This window comes from Schistocerca cancellata, chromosome 3, assembly GCF_023864275.1.
Source record: "Schistocerca cancellata isolate TAMUIC-IGC-003103 chromosome 3, iqSchCanc2.1, whole genome shotgun sequence".
NCBI lineage: Eukaryota > Metazoa > Arthropoda > Insecta > Orthoptera > Acrididae > Schistocerca > Schistocerca cancellata.
Window position 1 is genome coordinate 870,113,071 of NC_064628.1, and position 21,541 is coordinate 870,134,611.

The following is a 21,541-nucleotide window of genomic DNA, read 5'->3' on the forward strand; positions in this document are numbered from 1 at the left end:
TCCTTTCAGATTGTATTGACAATAAAGTTTATATTCAGAAACAAAATGGTAACACATTTTGTGTGCCACCCTGTAGTTTATACAAGAAGAGAATAGAAGCTTTCGAAACGTGGTGCTACAGAAGAATGCTGAAGATTAGATGGGTAGATCATGTAACTAAGGAGGAGGTACTGAACAGAAATGGGGAGAAGAGGTATTTTTGGCACAAGTTGACTAGAAGAAGGGATCGGTTGGTAGGATATGTTCTGGGCATCAAGGGATCACCAATTTAGAATTGGAGGGCAGCGTGGAGGGTAAAAATCATAGAGGGAGACCAAGAGATGAATACACTAAGCAGATTCGAAGGGTGTAGGTTGTAGTAGTTACTTGGAGATGAAGAAGCTTGCACAGGATAGAGTAGCATGGAGTGCTGCATCAAATCAGTCTCTGGACTGAAGACCACAACAACAACAACAACAACAACCCTGTATTCACCTGACCAGAAGTCTTGTTCCTCCTGCCACCGAACTTCAATAATTCCCACTATATCTAAGTTTAATTTATCCATTTCCCTTTATAAATTTTCTAGCTACCTGCCTGATTCAGCGATCTGACATTCCACACTCTGATCAGTAGAATACCAGTTTTGTTTCTCCTGATAATGACGTCCTCCCTAGTAGTCCCCACCCGGAGATCTAAATGGGGGACTATTTTACCTCCAGAATATTTTACACAAGAGGACACCATCATCATTTAACCATACAGCTGCATGCCCTCGGGAAAAATTACAGATGTAGTTTCCCCTTGCTTTCAGCTGTTCACAGTACCAGCACAGCAAGGCCATTTTGGTAAATGTTACAAGGCCAGATCAGTCAAACATCCAGACCATTGCCCCTGCAACTACTGAAAAGGCTGCTGCCCCTCTTCATCAACCACACATTTATCTGGCCTCTCAACAGATATCCCTCCATTGTGGTTGCACCTAAGGTACGACTATCTGTATCACTGAGGCATGCATGTGTCCCCACCAACAGCAAGGCCATGGTTCATGGGTAGGATATCTCACAGAAATGAAAACAACAAAAAATGGGTGTGAACTATGTTACAGCAAAGCAATTCAAGAGAAAAAACTCTCAAAACAAGACACAACTCCAAATACATTAAAAACACATGCTTTGACATAGCACAGACAAACTGTGTGATTGTGAAACAACTGTTACGTTCATTTGTTGCAGCTTATGAGACAAACTATTATGTTTCGATCATTTCCTTGGGAATGATCACATTCACATTCATACAAACACCTAAATCGGACACGGGGACATATCTCACTCATTCACCAGGCGTATAAATTAGGTGCATCGATAATAGATTCCTACCATATGACACACATACTGTCACTAATGCCATGTATGACTCACCAGACCTATTTTCCAGCGGAGGATTCAATTGACTTGCTGCTTTGTCATCAAAGGTTTGCGATTCCCATTCAAAAGCACTTCCTTCCAGCTGCTAATAGCGTAGTTGTACAGAATCAACTTTCATTATAGGTTCCTTCATTATACCTTGCTGCTGCAAATGGATGTTACAGCATGACACAGACACAAATTTGAATACAGTGAACAGTGACAAAAAAATACATACAGGGTGTTACAAAAAGGTATGGCCAAACTTTCAGGAAACATTCCTCACACACAAAAAAAGAAAATATGTTATGTGGACATGTGTCCGGAAACGCTTACTTTCCATGTTAGAGCTCATTTTATTACTTCTCTTCAAATCACATTAATCATGGAATGGAAACACACAGCAACAGAAGGTACCAGCGTGACTTCAAACACTTTGTTACAGGAAATGTTCAAAATGTCCTCCGTTTGCGAGGATACATGCATCCACCCTCGATCGCATCGAATCCCTGATGCGCTGATGCAGCCCTGGAGAATGGCGTATTGTACCACAGCCGTCCACAATACGAGCACGAAGAGTCTCTACATTTGGTACCGGGGTTGCGTAGACAAGAGCTTTCAAATGCCCCCATAAATGAAAGTCAAGAGGGTTGAGGTCAGGAGAGCGTGGAGGTCAGGGAATTGGTCTGCCTCTACCAATCCATCAGTCACCGAATCTGTTGTTGAGAAGCGTACGAACACTTCGACTAAAATGTGCAGGAGCTCCATCGTGCATGAACCACATGTTGTGTCGTACTTGTAAAGGCACATGTTCTAGCAGCACAGGTAGAGTATCCCGTATGAAATCATGATAACGTGCTCCATTGAGCGTAGGTGGAAGAACATGGGGCCCAATCAAGACATCACCAACAATGCCTGCCCAAACTTTCACAGAAAATCTGTGTTGATGATGTGATTACACAATTGCATGCGGATTCTCGTCAGCCCACACATGTTTATTGTGAAAATTTACAATTTGATCACGTTGGAATGAAGCCTCATCCGTAAAGAGAACATTTGCACTGAAATGAGGATTGACACATTGTTGGATGAACCATTTGCAGAAGTGTACCCGTGGAGGCCAATCAGCTGCTGATACAGCCTGCATACGCTGTACATGGTACGGAAACAACTGGTTCTCCCGTAGCACTCTCCATACAGTGACGTGGTCAACATTACCTTGTACAACAGCAACTTCTCTGATGCTGACATTAGGGTTATCGTCAACTGCACAAAGAATTGCCACGTCCATTGCAGGTGTCCTCATCGTTCTAGGTCTTCCCCAGTCGTGAGTCATATGCTGGAATGTTCCGTGCTCCCTAAGACGCCGATCAATTGCTTCGAACGTCTTCCTGTCGGGACACTTTCGTTCTGGAAATCTGTCTCGATACAAACGTACTGCGCCACGGCTATTGCCCCATGCTAATCCATACATCAAATGGGCATCTGCCAACTCCGCATTTGTAAACATTGCACTGACTGCAAAACCACGTTCGTGATGAACACTAACCTGTTGATGCTACGTACTGATGTGCTTGATGCTAGTACTGTAGAGCAATGAGTCGCATGTCAACACAAGCACCGAAGTCAACATTACCTTCCTTCAATTGGGCCAACTGGCGGTGAATAGAGGAAGTGCAGTACATACTGAAGAAACTAAAATGAGCTCTAAGATAGAAATTAAGCATTTCCGGACACATGTCCACATAACATCTTTTCTTTATTTGTGTGTGAGGAATGTTTCCTGAAAGTTTGGCTGTACCTTTTTGTAACACCCTGTATATGTTCCCTGTACATGGCTTGCCTTCTTTGCAATCCAATACCGTGACCATGAACCATTCATTGTCCCTATTTGCTTTTTTTTTTTTGTTTTTTTTTTTTTTTTTTACAGTTCAGTACACCTTCTTCCTGTTTTCATGCTTGACCTGTGCTCAATTTTTTTGATGGGGTGTCCACTGGGCCCTCTTACCACTAAATCTGAGGAGGGTACAATGGGGAGTTTCCCTTGTTAGTAAAGTGCAAATGTTTGATCAGCCTTATAGCAAATGGAACAGTGTACGATTTTTTATGGAAAACCTCAGTGGATCATCTCAAAAGCATAAAGGGTTAGTAGGATCATTCTCTGACAAGATTAGGAAAGTTAACGCGCAGACTTATGAGCTAATACAGAATGCAGAGACTGACAGAGTCAGATGTATGAGGAGGAAATTGGTTTTAGATATGTTTGTGAGGAGTATTTCTGCTGACACACTGAGAACAGTCAGAATGGAAAATCCAAGTGATTTTTCTGCTGCCACTAGGATTGCCTACAACTGGAGAAAATAGACATTGTTACTCAGTGACAGAATGACCGTAGTATCTTCTCCTCTGAGATAAAGCATTATAGATGTGAGCATACAGGTCACATAAAAATGCAGTGACATCAGCCAGAATGTTATTAGTGTGGAGAAGTAGGACATAATGCACATGATGGACAAAGAAGGAAGCAAGATAAACAGTGTCTGGGTAAAGGGCTGCCTAAACTATCAAACAACTACTGACTATCAGACAGTGTTTAACACCTCGAAACATGAGCTGATGTCTGACCCAATGTCAGTACTGTATTTCTCAACTTTGAAAAATAATTCATTTTGTCCTGTGACGTGAGCAATGTGTTTATCGGATGCGGGCTCAGCCAGAGTATATATAATAAGGAACGCCCAGTGGCATCCGCATCCAGAGAACTGGATTAAGCAGACTGGAATTATTCCATTATGGAGAAGGAAATGTTAATGGTTATCTATGGTATTTCTTGTTTGCATTGTTATTTGTGTGGCCAAAAGTTTAAAGGGGAGACAGTTCATGTCACACTGAAGTAGCCCTTCCACTAGGCTGACATGTGGGCACTAAAGTTGAGTGAGTCCAATTATGACGTAGTGAACAAACCAAGTTAGAAGCATAGTAATGCTGATACTTTAAGCAGGAAAACTGGAGTTCTATGAGCACTGGGCAAGAGTGTTACTGAATGGCAGAGAGCACAGGTAGCGGACACTGGTTGTCACACATTTAATTCACAGCCATGGTTTGTGACACACAACGGCATATTGTGCAGAGATAGTGTGGATCAAGCATGACAGTACCTGTAGCGATTTGGTATGAAGTTCTGAAACAAGTGCATGACACTATGTTGGTGGATCATGGCAGTTACAGAGCAACTGACTGATGGGTACCAGAAACATTTTGGTTGAGGCCTAGGAAACAAGATGTCGATCAATATGTTAGTCTCTGACAAATTCCGTTACAGAAACTGCCAGTAGCATCTAAGCCATTCAAAATGGATAATTTAGGTCCACTTAATTGAACACCAACAGGTAACTGTTACATATTGACCATAATAGACCATTTATCACAGTTCACAGCAATGACTGAAATTTCTGACCAGCAAGCAAGCATGGTAGCATATTTTATGACTTTCACATTCAGATGACAACGATGTCACTACTCTCAATAGTTTCCTTGCTTCATAATGTAGGTTATAGTGTTGTCGCAGCTGTTTCTGATCTTGGGCTGAAAAATCACTGTGCCTTGAATGAACCGCATATTGATCACGTCAGTTCATGTTTTCTGCATTCACAGGACCCAGTGAAACAAGTGTGGGTGGGGGTATTTTCAGATGTCCCTCAGCTCTACAAATTATTTCACAACTTCTTGATGAAGGCATAAAGCTTTCCAATGGGAAAGTGATTACAAAAGCTCGAATTGAGGAACCCTTATCATTAGATGGTTGGTTGGTTTGTGGTATAAAGGGACCAAACTACAGGGTCATCAGTCCCTTTTTACTGATGCAAGCAATGCTCAAGGTGCAAAAACACCCAACACCACACCTAAAACAAAAACAAATGGAATGAATTAAAAATGGGGAAAACATACACCACAACGAAAAATAAAAGAGGGTATTAAAACCATAGAGCAAATGGTCTGGGCTGGGAGATCACAATAATAAAAGAGGATGAGCCAGCCACTCTGCAACACATTAAAATGTCCACCCCAAAAAGACAAGAAGAGATGAACACATGTAGGGAAAAGATGACCACCATAACAAACAAATGCAAAGAAGGTGTGACAGAGTTAAAATGGAGGCAGGGTGGCGACCTCAGAGAGAAGACTAAATGCCCACCCTTAGATGGTATGATAAAAGGCCCCCCTTACAACTAAAACGTAAAACTAAATCTGCTGTTGAAGCATTGTTGCCCAACACCGAAGGTAGGGTGCAGGGAAGGTTAAAAGTCCGCCGCAAAGCAGCTAAATGTGGGCAGCCCAGCAAGATGTGAACGACAGTCATATGTGAGCCACAATGACACTGAGGTGAGTCCTCGTGACGGAGGAGGCTAGTGTTAGCTGTGTATGGCCAATGCGGAGCCGGCAGAGAACCACAGAGTCCCTGCAAGAGGCCTGCATGGAGGTCTTCCACACATTCGTAGTCTCCTTAAGGGCACGCAGTTTGTTGTATTAGTACTGAGATTGTGTCATTCTGTATCCCAAAGCTGAAAAACCTTGCGGAGTAACAATGATCACAGGTCAGTTACACTGATGCTGATTTCCAGAAGCGGTTTCAGTGTAGCCCGTTTGACCAGCCTGCCGGCAAGTTCATTTCCTCGGATTCAGACGTGGCGTGGGGTCCACACAAACACCACAGAATGACTGGACTGTTCCAGGGCATAGATGGACTCCTGGATGGTTGCTACTAAAGGTCGATAACTTATAGGCTGCTCAAGGAGTCAATACAGTGAAGAAATGTCTCACCAGGGCATTAGTGGATGCGCTCAGGAGCATAAGAAATGACCACCAGCTCTGCAGTGAAAACACTGCAGTCATCTGGCAAGGAGTGCTGTTCAATATGACCTCCATGAACATACGCAAAGCCAACGTGACCATCAGCCATGAAGTGTAAACCACTTCATGGTCCTGGTACATGTCAAGAATCGAGAGGAAGTGACAGCAGAGAGCTGCGGGGTTAACTGACTCCTTAGGACCATGTGAAAGGTCCAGATGAAGTTTCGGCCTAGGTGTACACCATTGAGATGTACGTGAATGGACCTCGAGTATAGTTGGTAAAGGCAAGGACTCCACTTCAGACAGAAGAGAGCAGACACAAACTGCAATCTTAAGCCCTGACCTGGGTCTCCAATGTAGGAGATGAACCGCCGTGGATGGGAAAAGGAGATGGTAATTTGGATGCTCAGGAGAACTATGAATGTGTGCAATGTAACTGGTGAGCAGTTCTGCACACCTAACCTTCAATGGAAGGACTCCAGCCTCAACCAGGGTGCTGGTCACTGGTCTTGTCCTAAAAGCTCCTGTTGCCAGTCGAACCCCACAGTGGCGAACTGGGTCAAGTAAACACAATGCTGAGGGCACCGCTGAACCATAAACCAGACTCCCATAATCAAGGCAGGATTGAACAAGGGCTCTATAGAGCTGCAGCAGCATAGAGCGATCTGCACCCCAGTTGGTGTTGCTCAGGCAGCAGAGGGCACTGACGTGCTGTCAGCACTTCCGCTTCAGCTGACGAAGATGTGGAAGCCATGTCAATCAGGTGTCAAAAAACAGTCCTAAGAATTGATATGTCTCCGCTACACTCAGTGGATCGTCATTAAGGTAAAGTTCTGGTTCCGGGTGAACGGTACGACACTGACAGAAGAGCAAGACACATGACTTTGCGGCTGAAAACTGGAAGCCTTGCAGATGGCTCCCTGTAGGTGTCGCTTGGCAACACCAGTACTGGAGGAGCAGTACGAAATGCAGAAGTTGTCTGCATACAGAGAAGGTGAGACTGACATCCCAACAGCTGCTGCTAGACCGTTAATGGCCACTAAATATAGAGATACACTCAATACAGAGCCCTGTGGGACCCCATTCTCTTGGATATGGGGGGAACTATGGGAGGCACTGACTCGGACATGGAAAGTACGGAGCGACAGGAAGTTTTGGGTAAAATCGGGAGCGGGCCCGGGAGACCTCCCTCATACAATGTGACAAGGATACAATGTCACCAGGTCGTGTTGTAATCTTTTTGTAAATCAAAAAGATGGCAAGTAGGTGTTGGTGTCTGGCAAAGGCTGTTCGGATGGCAGACTTGAGGGAAACTAGATTATCAATGGTAGAGCGATCCTGGCGAAAACCGCCCTGGCATGGAGCCAGTAGGCCACGTGAATCCAGGACCCAACACAACCGCCGACTTACCATACATTTAACAGCCTACAAAGAACATTGATGAGGCTGATGGGCTGATAGCTATCCACATCAAGCGGGTTTTTACCAGGTTTGAGCACTGGAATGATGGTGCTCTCCCGCCATTGCGATGGAAAGATCCATTGAACCAGATCCGGTTGAAGATGATGAGGAGATGTCGCTTCTAGTCAGACGAGAGATTTTTGATCATCTGACTGTGGATCCAATCTGGCCCAGGAATTGTGTGGGGGCGATTTGAGGGAGCAAAATGTGGGGGGATAATTGTTTGATGCGAAGGCTCAAGCACATTGCTCAGCAAAGTGCTTGGCAATTGTGTTTGCATCAATAGATAACACGCCATTGATGTTAATGCCAGTAACACCTGTCGGGGTCTGGTACCCATAAACACGTCTGACTTAGGAAGGTGACATCAGACATGGGGAGTTGACACATGGCACCCAACGGTCGAGATGTACCTCTCCCAACACGCCTGTTTCCATTTTTTTATAAGCTGGTGAACGCGGGCACGGAGCCATTTAAAAGCTATTAGGTGCTCTAGAGAAGGGTGCCGCTTATGTCGCTGTAGAGCTTGCCAATGCTCTTTAATTCTTTAATGGCCTCATCAATTTCTGGAGACCACCAAGGTACTGACTTTCACCGGGGGCACCCAAAATAACAATGGATCGTGTTTTCTGCTGCAGAAACGAGTGTTCTAGTGACCTGCTCAACTACCACATCGCTGGTACCACACGGGGGAGATTCAACGGTGACAGCAGAGGTGAAAGCTTCCCAGTCTGCCTTGTTTACAGCCCATCTTGGTAGACATCCAGGGGAATGGTGTTGGGGGAGTGACAGGAAGATTGGAAAGTGGTCAATATCACACAAGTCATTGTGGGCTCTCCAGTGGACAGATGGGAGAAGTCCTGGGCTGCAGAGGGATAAATAAATGGCTGAGTAAGTGCCATGAGCCACAATGAAAAGTGTGAGGCCTCAGTATTTAAGAGGCAGAGATCGAGTAGAGACAGGAAAGTTTCGACATCTCTACCTCGGCCAGTAAGCACAGTGCTACCCCACAAGGGGTTATGGGCATTAAAATCTCCCAAAGGTAGGAAAGGTTTAGGGAGTTGATGAAACAGTGCAGACAATGCGTTCAGGGGTACTACACCATCTGTAGGAAGATAAACGTTGCAGACAGTTATTTCCTGTGTCATCCTTATCCTGACAACCACAGCTTCAAGAGGGGTTTGAAGTGGCACAGGCTCACTGCATACTGAGTTCTGGACATAGACACAAACTCCACCTGGCACTCTATTATAGTCACTACAGTTCTTGTAATATCAACTATAGCCATGAAGGGCAGGGGTCGCATTGCCAGGAACCAGGTTTCCTGGAAGGAAATGCAGAAAGCAGGTGTAAAGCTTAACAGTTGGCTTTCAGCCAGGTGGTGGAAAAAAACACAGCATTTCCACTGGAGGATTACGTTATTATGAGGCTGGGAAGGAATGAAGCATGCAAGGAGACAGGTTATGCCTCAGGGTCACCTACTGCCACTGACTGAGTATTTGTATCCATTCCTATTGTGGATGAAGCATCAGTTAGATCCTGGTCCTCAGCGAATGCTGAGATCTCCTCCTCATCCACAGGTGGAGAATTGGTAGGGATTGGTGGTGTTGGGGCCACTGGAGGGTCCTTTTTCTTAGCAGACTTCTTTGTTTACTTGCCCTCTCACTTCTCTTTAGGGGCTTGCTGGGAGGACTTCTCTGAAGTAGCTTCAGGCACGGAGGAAGACTGTGAAGCTCTTCGTCCAGCCACTGGTGAGTGTCCACTGTGGCATTAGTGGAGACCTTGAGAGAGAGGGTCCCAAAGGACTCCTTCCACATGAGAGGAGCCGGAGGAGGCTGCTGCTTCTCCGGCTGGGGAGAGGGGACCAATGTCCCCTGCGTTTGGGGAGGGGGGGGGGGCTTGCTCCCAAAGTAGGTACTTTGGGAGCTACAGAAGGAGATTTTCCCCCTACCACCAAGTGGGCAGATGTATTCTGGAGGCCAAGAGGGCCCACTATTTGTGGCACAAAGTGTGGTGATGGCGATGGTAATGTAACTGCAGCATATGAGGACGTCAACTAAACGGGGTGTAATCGTTCAAATTTACATTTAGCCTCTTGGTACATCAACTGGTCCAGGGTCTTGTACTCCATGATTTTCCACTCCTTTTGGAGTACTGTGCAGTCCGGTGAGTAGGGGGAGTGCTGCTCTCCGCAGTTGATACAAGTGGGAGGAGGTGCACAGGGAGTGTCTGGATGCAGTGGATGTCCACAGTCCCAACATGTAGCACTGGAAGTGCAGTGGGAAGACATGTTCCCGATTTTTTCAAGCAATGAATCAACCTCAAAGGCCAAGATGAAGGCACTGATAGCAACCCTGTTGTCTTTGGGTCCCCTGTAAATGCACCGGATGAAATAAACACCCTGCCATTCTAGACTGACGCGGAGCTCGTCATCAGACTGCAAGAGGAGGTCACGATGGAAATTAACCAACTGGGCCATGTTGGGGCTTTTATGGGGAGTGATGGAAACATGCATATCACCCAGCTGGTCACAAGCGAGTAACATCCAGGATTGGGCTGGGGATCCTGTCTGAATCAGGACTGCACCACTTCTCATCTTGGACAGCACTGTCACTTCCCCAAACTTATCCTCAAGAGGCCTCATAAGTAGAAAGGAGTCCTTGTCCATTCTGCTACAGACTAAATACTGAGGCGAATATGGCTCTCTTCTTTCCGTGGTGTAGCAAGGGAGGGAAACAATTTAGAGTCCTATCTGTCAGCACTGTACTTGATCTTGCCCTTTTAGAGACTGCTGGCACCGTACAGTCACCAGCAAGAGATGACCTAGTCCACTTCATTGCAGGTAATCCGCCCTGACGCCACCCTCTCCGATCAGGGGTCTCCCCATGGGCACCACCCAGCCACAGCAAAGGCCACCTGGCATGATGGCCGTTGCTGGGAGTCCTGATGCCCCAGGAAGACAGACATCTACTCCTTGGCATATGTGGAGAGTTTACAGCTCAGGCATCAGCAGTGTGACCCCTGTGTTGTCAGGGGCTACGACCAAATGGGTACATGACGGCCCCACCACAATGGAATGGCTACCATGCTGGATATTGGGTGCAGAGAAAACCAATGCTGTCATGGGGGTGAAAGAAGACAGCAGACAATGGAAGAAAATAACATACCCCGAAAACGTGTCCTCGCCCAAATAGTTGAATTGCAAGTGGAGATGCAAAGCCATGACAAGAGGTTCAGGAGATCGAATCTAAGGGCACTATGGATAACTCATGCACCACGTAAGGCGTCCTTCCCCATATGGCCTGCACTTCTGTAGAATTTGGAAAGTGGCAGGTCAAATCATAAAATGGGACCTGAATGTATAGGGCCGAAAAGTGAGACTCCTTTTAGTCACCTCTTATGACAGGCAGGGATACCCTGGGCCTATTCTAACCCAGCAGATAACACAGAAATTAAAATGTGTCCCAAACTGTCACAGTTTCATCTGAGCATCTCAGGTAGAGAGTGGCAACACGTATATTTAGCCTTGCAACTGTTTTCAAATAAAAGTGCTCAAGCAATTCGTTATCTATTGCCTGAAGAAGAGGAAATGGCAGATTCTTTCAGCTCATTAATGACTCTTTTGACATTCTGAATTCTCATAGAATGATCAACAAAAAGGCATTAGCAAGCTCTTACAGAACTAACAAGCAGCTCTAGAAAATTATCCTTGACAAAATGTATTCTTGCTGTGAAAAAATGCAGGTTGGCAACAGAAATCAACTACTGCTGTTCCTAAAAGGACTGTTAAAATCAATTAATTCTTTATTTGGCCTTCATTCTGGCCATGTGTCACATGGAATCATGTATATTTTAAAAGGACAGCTGAAACAGGATTGCCTCAAAAATTTGTTTTCTAAGATTAGAGATATAGGTTGTTCTTGTCAACATCCTCCTCCAAAAGAAGTCAAACATCACTTGCGTTGTTTCTTCTGAGCAAATGGTCTCCTCTGTAAAATGTTTCCTCTGAGCAAACGGTCTCCTGTGTGAAATGAAAGTTCATGTTCTTTCAGCTTATGGGCAATTAGATCATCAGGTAGCCCTTTTCTACGTTTAAGAGCTGTACTATAAGGCCACCTTGAAAATAAGTACAAAGCATGTAGTAGACAACAATCAATACCCTTTGCACTGCATGTCACATGATGAGGTGTGGTGTGTGGCAACAAGGGGAACACAAATACTGCAAAGCAAGTAAAACACAATGTTGTCTGTATTCATTTCCCACCAACACAAGTAACAAGTGCTGCCATCTGTGTTTTTTGCGGCCGTACAAGCATTGTAGAGAATATTTATACAAATAACAGATGTAAGACAAATGATGGAATCCATTTACAACAGTGAGACAAGGCTCATATAGGTCCTACGCTGCTCTTCTCTTTGCAGTATAATCTGTGCGACATGGGAATTATGTTGCTCATCTCCAAAGCATTAAAACAAACAAAAGAAGATTTCCAAACTCTACTTGAACACTGTAGTTTAAGGAAACTACAAGACGGACCTACCATCTCTTCTACTCCAAATACTACAATATTCTTGTATCCATGAATGCTGAACTTCCAAAGATCTCTCCGATAGAATTTTGTTCTTTTATTAAGACCTAAAGAAGCAGCCTTCAATCTTGAATATGTTACCAACCATGGATTCAGTTCCACACCATGTGCTTCAAACCCAGCTGCTGCAGCAGCAAATACCTGTAAAAGTTCAGAACAAAATCACACATTAATTAATTTTTAACAGAATAATATAGAAACTAAAAAACGTACAGGTGGTGGAAGATGAATGTCTGTTTCTGATCTGCTGAAAAAGTAGTGACTGGAGTAGTGCTAACACACACAAAAAACAAAAAGTTTTTTTCATAACTTTTAAAATTTTTTCTTTGCCAGGAAAGAGAGGGAGAGAGAGAGGGGGGGGGGGGGCAGCAGGTACTAAAATATATATGAACATAAACTTGGCTGCTTGCAAGAAAAAGTTGCTCTTATAACTTGTCACTACATATTTCTCTCTCCATTCAGCTATTTTTGCAATTGGAAGAACAATTTTCATCTTCAAACCTGCATTTTATCACACACTTTCAAACCATTTTATATAACTGTTTTTCCTTTGTCTTACCTGGTACCATATTTATTTCTGCCCCTTTTATTTAATTATTTTTCTGTTTATTTTCCAGGCATTATTGGTGCCCTTCATCACACTGTTTAGTTTGTGGCGGTTATACTTTCTTATACTAATGACCCACTCTTTCTAATTGTCTTCGACTGTTTTCTCTTCATCCATTCGTGAAATCTTTTCACTTTTTTAAAATCATTTTTGTGTTAAGTTTTGCTTGTCCCCTATCCTGCTCTTTAAAGCACACCATCCTCATCTCTCTTTGCACTAAATGATGTCTTTCATTTTTTAATTTGCCAGTACTATTTTCACCCTACAGGCATGATTTCATCCTTGTTGACTTGTTTACCCACATTCCATATATGTTGTTTTGTCTTCCCTCTAGCACTGTCTGACAAATATTAACTGTCAAAATATATACATACCTGTAATTGCATCCATGCCTTGTCAAAAGACAATTAATTTGGTTATGAGTTTGGCCCTCCCCTTTTTCCCCAAATCCTTCTGTGTTACACACCCGAAAAGAACCTACTGTCATGTATATTCCCTAACTACAAAACTGCTCAACCTCACTCCCTAATCCAAAGAAGACACAAACTATACCACCAAAAATCTCAGTAAGAATGCAATTTTCACACTGAGCTACCCATGCATGGCTCACAACCTGTCCTCACAACTTTACTCCCACTAGTACTGGTCATAACTAACCCACCAGTCTAGTTCAAAAGCAGGCCATCGCTTCCACCTTCAAGCTCTCAGGTTTTCAAATCTCAGGCATTGCAGTCACCAGCAATCAGTCTTTCCTTCTCATCCTGTCCGGTAAGTCTCCTGTAACCTAGGGTTCTGGCTGGCTTTTCCGAACTGTCCCCATTTCCTACACCTCAAAAGGCCCTTTAATTCATACCTCTTCCTTCCCCTTCAGTCCTTCTACTGGCAGAAGGAGCTACTGGCTCCAAGAGCTCGCAGATTTCAGTACCTTTATATTTGTGTTCTCCTGCCACCATTCAGTGAGTAGATTTTTTTTTATCTATCCAATTACTTCAGATTTTTAAAATTTGATTGTTTCTGTTGACAGATTATGTATGTAGTAAGTCAACTGTAAAGCTTTCTGCTAGCAAGATTAGTGCCAAGTAGTCAACTACAGTGAATGACAAAGCACAAACTGTATACAGTAGTTCCTCGATATATTTCGGAAAGCAGGGATCTGGGTAATTATTTCATTAGGGTCATTTGTAACACTATCCTAAAGCCAATGTCTGCAAAGTGCAAAGAAGGGAATTACCTGTTCAAGGTATATCTGGCCCATGCCATGCACCTGACCTTGATTTAAAACCAGTGTCTTCTAATTCTCCTTTTTAGTTCTTTGTGATACCTTAATATCTTACTCTAATTCTTCTGTACTTTTTGGAGTCTCACTCTGTTGTTATATCAGCTCTCTCTCTCTCTCTCTCTCTCTCTCTCTCTCTCTCTCTCTCTCTCTCTCTCTCTGTTCTCTTCACGTTCACATGGTCGCCATGATTTATTCTGAATTTTGGCTCTCTTCTTTCACTTTTCAAATATATTCTACAATTTAACAATATAAAGAAAAGGATTGTTGCTGCTCACCATAAGGCAGAAATGCTGCGGCACAGAAAGGCATAACAAAACGACTTTTGGAAAGTTAGCTTTTGGCCAACAAGGCCTTTGTCAAAAATAGACAATACACGCGTACACACACACACACTCATGCAAATGCAACTAATGCACACATGACCACAATCTCTGGCAGCAAGACCTCTGGCCAAAGTCTGGCTCCAGCTACCACAGACTGTGGCCACGTGTGTGTGAGCTGCGTTTGCATGATTGTGTGTATGTTGTCTATTTTCCACAAAGGCCTTGTTGGCTGAAAGCTAACTTTCCGACAGTCTTCTTGTTGTTACTTCCACTTTATGATGAGTAGCAACTATCCTTTTCATTATATTGTTATATTCCATCCTGGATTTTCCACTGCTTGAACTTCTGCTGTTGTAATCTTCAGTTACATCTGACTTCTGTCCTGATGTTTGAGTCTCTGCTTTAACATGGTTCTCCTAATGGAGTAACTTCTTTAAAGTTCTAAGACAGACATTTTATGACCTGGCCCTTCTTTCATGAGGATGCTTATTAGATTTGGTTCTACTTCATCATATGTTTACTACATAACCTGTTCTTATTTGCATGCACAGAAAAAAGTTATGCAAAATACACAGAGTTTCTTTTTATATGTAACCCAAAAATAATTAGATTCTTACAATTCTGCCATCTCCACTGCCCAGATCAATGACATTGCCCTTCCTTTTTCTTAAAAGTGTTAGTACATTCTGAACCTGTGCTGTTGTAGCAGGGACATATGGAAGGCAAATTCTTCTCAGAGCTGGTGACACAAAAGGGGCACAAGCCAAACTTATGGCAACGGCAGCACCACCTGTAATTTAAAATTATAATCCTTGTTAAAAAGATACAGCAGTTAACATTTTGCAGGTGAAAAGCAATTCTAGCACAGTATCGTGAATCTATATGTAAGTTTCAGGAAGAATGAAAGGCACACCTAACAAATCAGGAAATCACACTAACATTTGGTACAATCTCTCTCTCTCTCTCTCTCTCTCTCTCTCTCTCTCTCTCTCTGTCTCCCCTCCCCCTTTATGTAAAAACAGTCAGTAACACTGAAATTAGCATCCAGATACTTATGGGTATGTACTGCACTGACCATGTATGGGCAGTGAGAGAAACAGATTTCTGCAGTACTGTTGTAAGTAATGTAGAGTAACCTAAGAGTTCGCAGACTATTCAAAAGCCTACAAAAGAATCTATGGTAGAGTAGTCAAAGAGGCAAAAATTATGTGAAATGACAATTTGATAAGAAGCTCATCTAACAAAATGAGATCCACATGGAGAGTTATAAAGAAAGAAACTTGTAGTTCAGCACCAAAGAAAAAGAATGTATCATTAACACTAGAAGGCTCAAAAGTCACAGACCCAAATTCAGTTGTGGAAAAATTCAATAAATACTTCACTTCACTCATTCAAGTACACTGTCAAGGACCAGTCCCAAGTTTCTCCAGCAAGTCAGTGATCTCGACTGCTTCTATGTATGTTTATGAAACAAACCCCAATGAAATTATAAGTAAAATTAAATCATTAAGCAATAAAATGTCAAGTGGTCTTGATGAAGTACCTGATTTCATATTAGAAGCATGTGCTCATCACGTAGCAAACCCCTTGGAAAAAATTTTCAATCTCTCTTTAAAAACTGGTGTATTTCCAGATATTTTTAAAATAGCAAAAGTTTCACCACTGCTAAAAAAAGGTTCTTCTAAAAAAATCAAACTACTGATCTGTATCACAGTTAAATTCCTTCTCAAAAAGTCTAGGAAAACTCTTCTATGACAGGCTTTTAAGTTTCATAAATAAATATGCACCTCTTACAGTACAATAAGTCTAAATCTACACAGACAGCAATTTTCGAATTCTTAGACTGGATTTTAAAATCCCTTGATCAACATAAATTAGCTGCAGGTATTTTTCTACATCTATCAAAAGCCTTTGATGTCCTGGACTATAACATTCTGCTCAAAAAATTAGAAAGACAAGGAGTAAGCGGTGTAGCACATAGCTGGTTGTGTTCATACCTAAAAAACTGCAGGCAGAAAGTGTCACTTCAGTATGAATTCAACAAAATGAATAAAACAAGAAAAAACTCCTTCCTTTCTAGTGAATTACCAATAAAATATGGTGTACCACAGGGCTCAATCTTAGGTCTACTACTCTTCTTGATTTATGTGGATGACTTAGTTGAATATATGAGCCCCACAAAAACTATCCTGTTTGTTGATGACACCAGCATATTGCTCACTGGATCCAGTCCAGAAACTTTGCAGTCCACAGCAGAAAGTTCTATGAAAAGACTTTCTGAGTAGTTCACAAAAAAACAAACTCATTATAAATACTGAAAAAAATGTGTGTGTCAATTTTCATTTAATTCCTCCAACTAGTCAAATGTATATCCAAGCACATTTAAAAAATGATCCCCAAGAAAATGTAAGTGTCACAAAATTTTTGGGTCTATGGGTTTAGCAAGACTTAAAGTGGGACACACATATAAATAACTTGTCTAGAAAATTATCATATGTGTGATATGGCCTAAGAATTTTAAAGGCTACAACAAGCAAAACAACAGTACTGCAGGCATACTACGCACAGTACCACTCACTAGTCCGATATGAGATCGTTTTCTGGGGATACTCAACTCACAGTGTAAGGTTTTTAGAATGCAAAAAAAGAGCTCTTAAAAAGATGGAGCCCTGTAAATCCCATTTTACTGAGCTTGGTGTTCTAAATGTTCCAAGTTTATTCGTTTATGAAACTATCTTGTTCACTAGGGACTACCTCCTGAAAACAGACAAACTGCTACAGAACAAAAATGTACACAACTATAGAATCAGAGGGAAATCAAATATACATCACAAATATCACAGAACAACCACCTATCAGAGGAGCATAATTAACATTGGTGTAATAATACACAATAAGATACCAGAGGAAATAAAAAATGCTACTCATCCAAGATTTAAAGCTAAACTAAAGGCATTTCTAATAAAGCACTGTTTCTATTCTGTCAGAAAATTTCTGAATACATTAACAAAATTAATTGTAACAGATACCTATTTTCAATTTGCCTACTATTTTGCTAATACTATGTATTATTGTAACTTATCTTTGACCTGTCCAATATCAATTGTACAATTCGTGCTGTATGGTAAAACTGAACCAATAAAACATCAAATCAAATCAAACAGTGTGAGTCTGTGCAGCGATTTGCATCCACCCTGACAGCAGACATGTGTGAGATGTCACTATAATAATTCAAACAAGCCTGAGGCAATGTCGCAACGTAGTTTAGCTTGCTGAACTAGAAGAATCAGCAGTACTGCACGAACTCATGCAGTAGGAAGCAGGGCAGATGGCCACACTGGCAGTGGCAGTAGTGTTTCAGGATACATGATGGGTAGTGGCATGTATGCACTATAAGCATGCCACTTCTGACTAAAAGCAATCGATATTTTGTAGGAAAATTATTATCAGTCTCACAGCTCAACCAGTACTAACGGACTGGGCCAGGTGAGGTTGTCATATGGACCTTCTAGTACAAGTCATAAGGCTGAAGCCAAACTAGGGCAATAGCTTTACATGTCCATTTCGGATTTAGTGCCATGGTGCAGCAGGCCATCCCAGGTCTACTTCAGCAGCATGTCAGACCCCTGCCCAGTAGACTGTGCACACAGTCGTCATCTGGCATCACAGGAGGAGTGCCTCGTTGTGGAAGGCTTCCCCACCATGATGCAGCCTAGGTACCATCTTGGGCCACAGGAGACACAGCACCACTGAGTACACATGCCACTGGCATGGCAGTGTCACTGTCAGTTTATGTAATGAGGCCACCGGTGCATGTTAGAGAACTGTGTCAGCATTATGGGGTGTACAAGCAGGCTCCCAAGCAGAACTCAGTGGCCAGCCAGCCACTGATCTGGTATCCTACACAGTACAAATGCTTCAATAAAGAACGTGTTACCTTTGGAGCTGCCTTTCTCCGGAGCCTCCTCAGCTCCCACCTTGCCTGTATCAGGATGGAGGTGTTGCGGACTCAGCACCTGGAAAGAGGAGTGCTGTTCTCAAGGAAAGAGGATACGATGTTATCAGCCATCGGTTGAAGGTACTTTTTAATGCATGGAGAATGTGGAATGAGGTGAGGAGGCAGGAAGAAGTATTCAATGGATTTTGCCATAGTGCCAAGAGCAAGAAGTGTCTAGGGAGTGTTATAAACTGCATACATCCTACAAGCAACTACGAGAACAAATGAGGCAGGTAGTGTAAGTTGTGTGACACATGCAGTAACTGAGAGGATGGTTGGATGCTAGGGCTAAAATTTTAATGCTGAATTATGTACACAGTGTACATTGCACACATGTAAAGAATAGCTGTCTTTATGTTACCAAAATCACAGTTTAATCTTAGTTTAAATAAACAGATATCATACGAGCTAAATCATTGTTTAATTAAACAATAATACAATAAATTTTCATTATATCACTCTGATGCTGTGTACAAGTCTTATGCCACAGTAACAACATACCTGAAGCATTAAACAGTGCAGTTTCATCAGATCACAGCCAACTGCTTATTTGATTGCTAATTATCTCACAGACAGCTGCCTCATTGTGGGATTGTACCATTAACCTGGAATCTAGGTTATTTTCTAGCATGGATTCTACAATTTTCTCATCTAACTTGCTGTTTATTTTATATTATTGCTGCTCATCTGGATGTATGACAGCAAAGCTTAGCAGTTTGTTAGCTGCAGCAGTAATAAAGGAATATGTACAGACTTGCAATTTTAAAGCAGCAATTGAATGGTACAAGACAACGTTATTTGTGGTTGGCACACTTTATACATAGGTGCATCTGCTCGAGGATTAAAAAGAAAGCCTAGAAATACTGCCAAAGTTTAATTCTTGCACCAATGTAAAGATGATTAATATAGATATTAATGTCACTGACGTTGAGATACATCTGGAATTGCTAAAATTTAATGAAGATCCATGGCCCGATGGAAGCCCCCAAATTCTATAGAGAATATGCTCCTGCATTAACCCCTATTTTAACCTTAATATATTACATGTCCCTCAACATGAAACTCCGTCGAGTACTCGGAAGAAAGCACGGGTCACACCTGTCTACAGTAGGGGATGGTGTTTATCGCTGAAACAACTGGTTTTTTGTTACATCAGTTTTTTTCAATGCCAGTTTAACCTGACTGTTAAAACAGTACAAAATAACCAGTTTCTGAAATAACCAGTTACTGTTTTCTTTGTTTCTGTTACTTCCTGTAACAATGTAAAAATCGAACAAAGACTGAAAAATTTTTACACCCTCAGTTTCAAGATACATACAATCAAAGTACTAAATTAAATAGGCAAATAAAAAGAAAACTTTGCCTGTCCACCATATGCTGCTTTTCTTGACAAGTGATAAGAGGCTGAATATCAAAAAAACTGTTAGAACTTCAAGTTTAATACATATATTTCGGAACGACACAACACATATAAGTCACAGAGTAAGTTGACAAGTAAGACATGTCTACACGTTAGCATTCGAATGAGCACTGAGTCCCAGTCTAGCAGCCACTGCTCGGCTGGCCACTTAGGTGGCGCAGCTGCTGCATGGCTGGCAGACAGCGCTGCATGTAAAGGATGCGCGTAATTGCGCGGCGGCACTTTGAATGATTGGCGAGTTACAACACTTTTCCCCCCTTTGAAATTGTTGCACTGGTCTTGATGGAGGTGTCCTGGAGATGGCTAACGTCCATAGGCGTTGTTTGACTCGCCGTAAAGTCTCGAGGAGGAGGCTTCCCGTACGGACGGAAGTGTCCCTGATGATAACGGGTCAAGATGACAGGAGACGTAGGGGTCGAATCTGCTGGGGCCCCATGCACCAATCTGCCCGTTGCGGCAAGTCCAGTTGATATGACAGGAGACATGGGCGATGTGTCGGCGAGTAGATTTGCTCTGACAGAGGATGGTCATCCGGTTCCTGCATGGGCACATATCCTGGTGGCGTCCGTTCTTGTGCTGGCATCGCAATGACGGTGAGAGGGCTGCATTGTGAGTATTGAGAGATGCCAAGATCCTGAGCATCAGGTAGAGCCAAAGATGGTGTGGCAGCATTCGGAACAGGCGTTGCTGGCACACGAGGCCGAAGCTGGTCCGAATGACGCACTGCAACACCCATGTCCGTCTGGATTTCATACAGGCGTCTGCCACGGTGTCTCAAGATGCGGCCCGGGCTCCATTTTGGCCGCCTGCCATATCCCCGTACCCAGATGGGGTCGTTGGCGGTGAATCGGCCAAGTGAAGGCACCCGCGGCTGGGAGGTGGAAGGCCGCAGAAGATGAAGTAGCGTGCGGGGCTGTCGGCCATGTAAGAGCTCAGCCGGGCTGTGGTCGCCCATGGGGGTGAAACGGTAAGACGCCAGAAACTGGAGAAGTGCATCATCAGCAGCAGAAGAAGTCAGATGTTTCCGCATATGAGCCTTAAATGTGCGGACCAGTTGTTCAGCCTCACCGTTTAATTGTGGATGGAATGGCAGGGCCGTGACATGCATAACGCCGTGATGAGCACAAAAATCTACAAAGTCGGAAGAGGCAAATTGCGGGCCATTATCAGTAACAAGAGTAGAGGGGAGGCCTTCCAAAGAAAAAATGCGGGCGAGAGCACTGGTGGTTGCCGCGGTGGTAGGTGACATGCAACGGACAATGAAAGGAAAGTTAGAGTAGGTGTCAATTACGAGGAGCCAATAAGTACCTAAAAAGGGTCCCACAAAGTCAGCAGGAATGCGCTCCCAGGGCTTCTCAGACGAAGGCCACAGTGACAAAGATGACTTCGGGGCAGTGGCCTGTGACGCACAAGGGCCGCAGGTAGCGACCATGTGTGCTATTTCAGAGTCGATGCCAGGCCAGTACACATGACGCCGCGCCAGAGATTTTGTGCGAGACACACCCCGGTGCCCTTGGTGAAGGAGGCGCAAGACCGACACGCAAAGACACAGGTACCACAGCATGCGGCGAAGCATTTTCGGTGGAGAGGAGGATAACACCATCCCTAGCCGTGAGGCGGTAGCGCAAA

The 21,541-nt window shown here is 43.3% G+C and overlaps 1 protein-coding gene across 2 annotated transcripts in view; it reads right to left on the minus strand.

Annotated features, from left to right (window-relative positions):
- The window catches only part of LOC126177128 (ATP synthase subunit C lysine N-methyltransferase), an 81,122-nt gene that overhangs the window by 27,231 nt on the left and 32,350 nt on the right, over window positions 1-21,541 (minus strand). The window contains exons 2-3 of one of the 2 annotated variants that reach the window (XM_049924396.1): window positions 15,113-15,285; window positions 12,239-12,427 (exon numbers count right to left, since the gene is read on the minus strand). In XM_049924396.1, the coding sequence (XP_049780353.1) occupies window positions 12,239-12,427; window positions 15,113-15,285 (362 nt within the window). The remainder of the gene's footprint in view (window positions 1-12,238; window positions 12,428-15,112; window positions 15,286-21,541) is intronic. The other variant, XM_049924397.1, reaches the window with a different exon arrangement.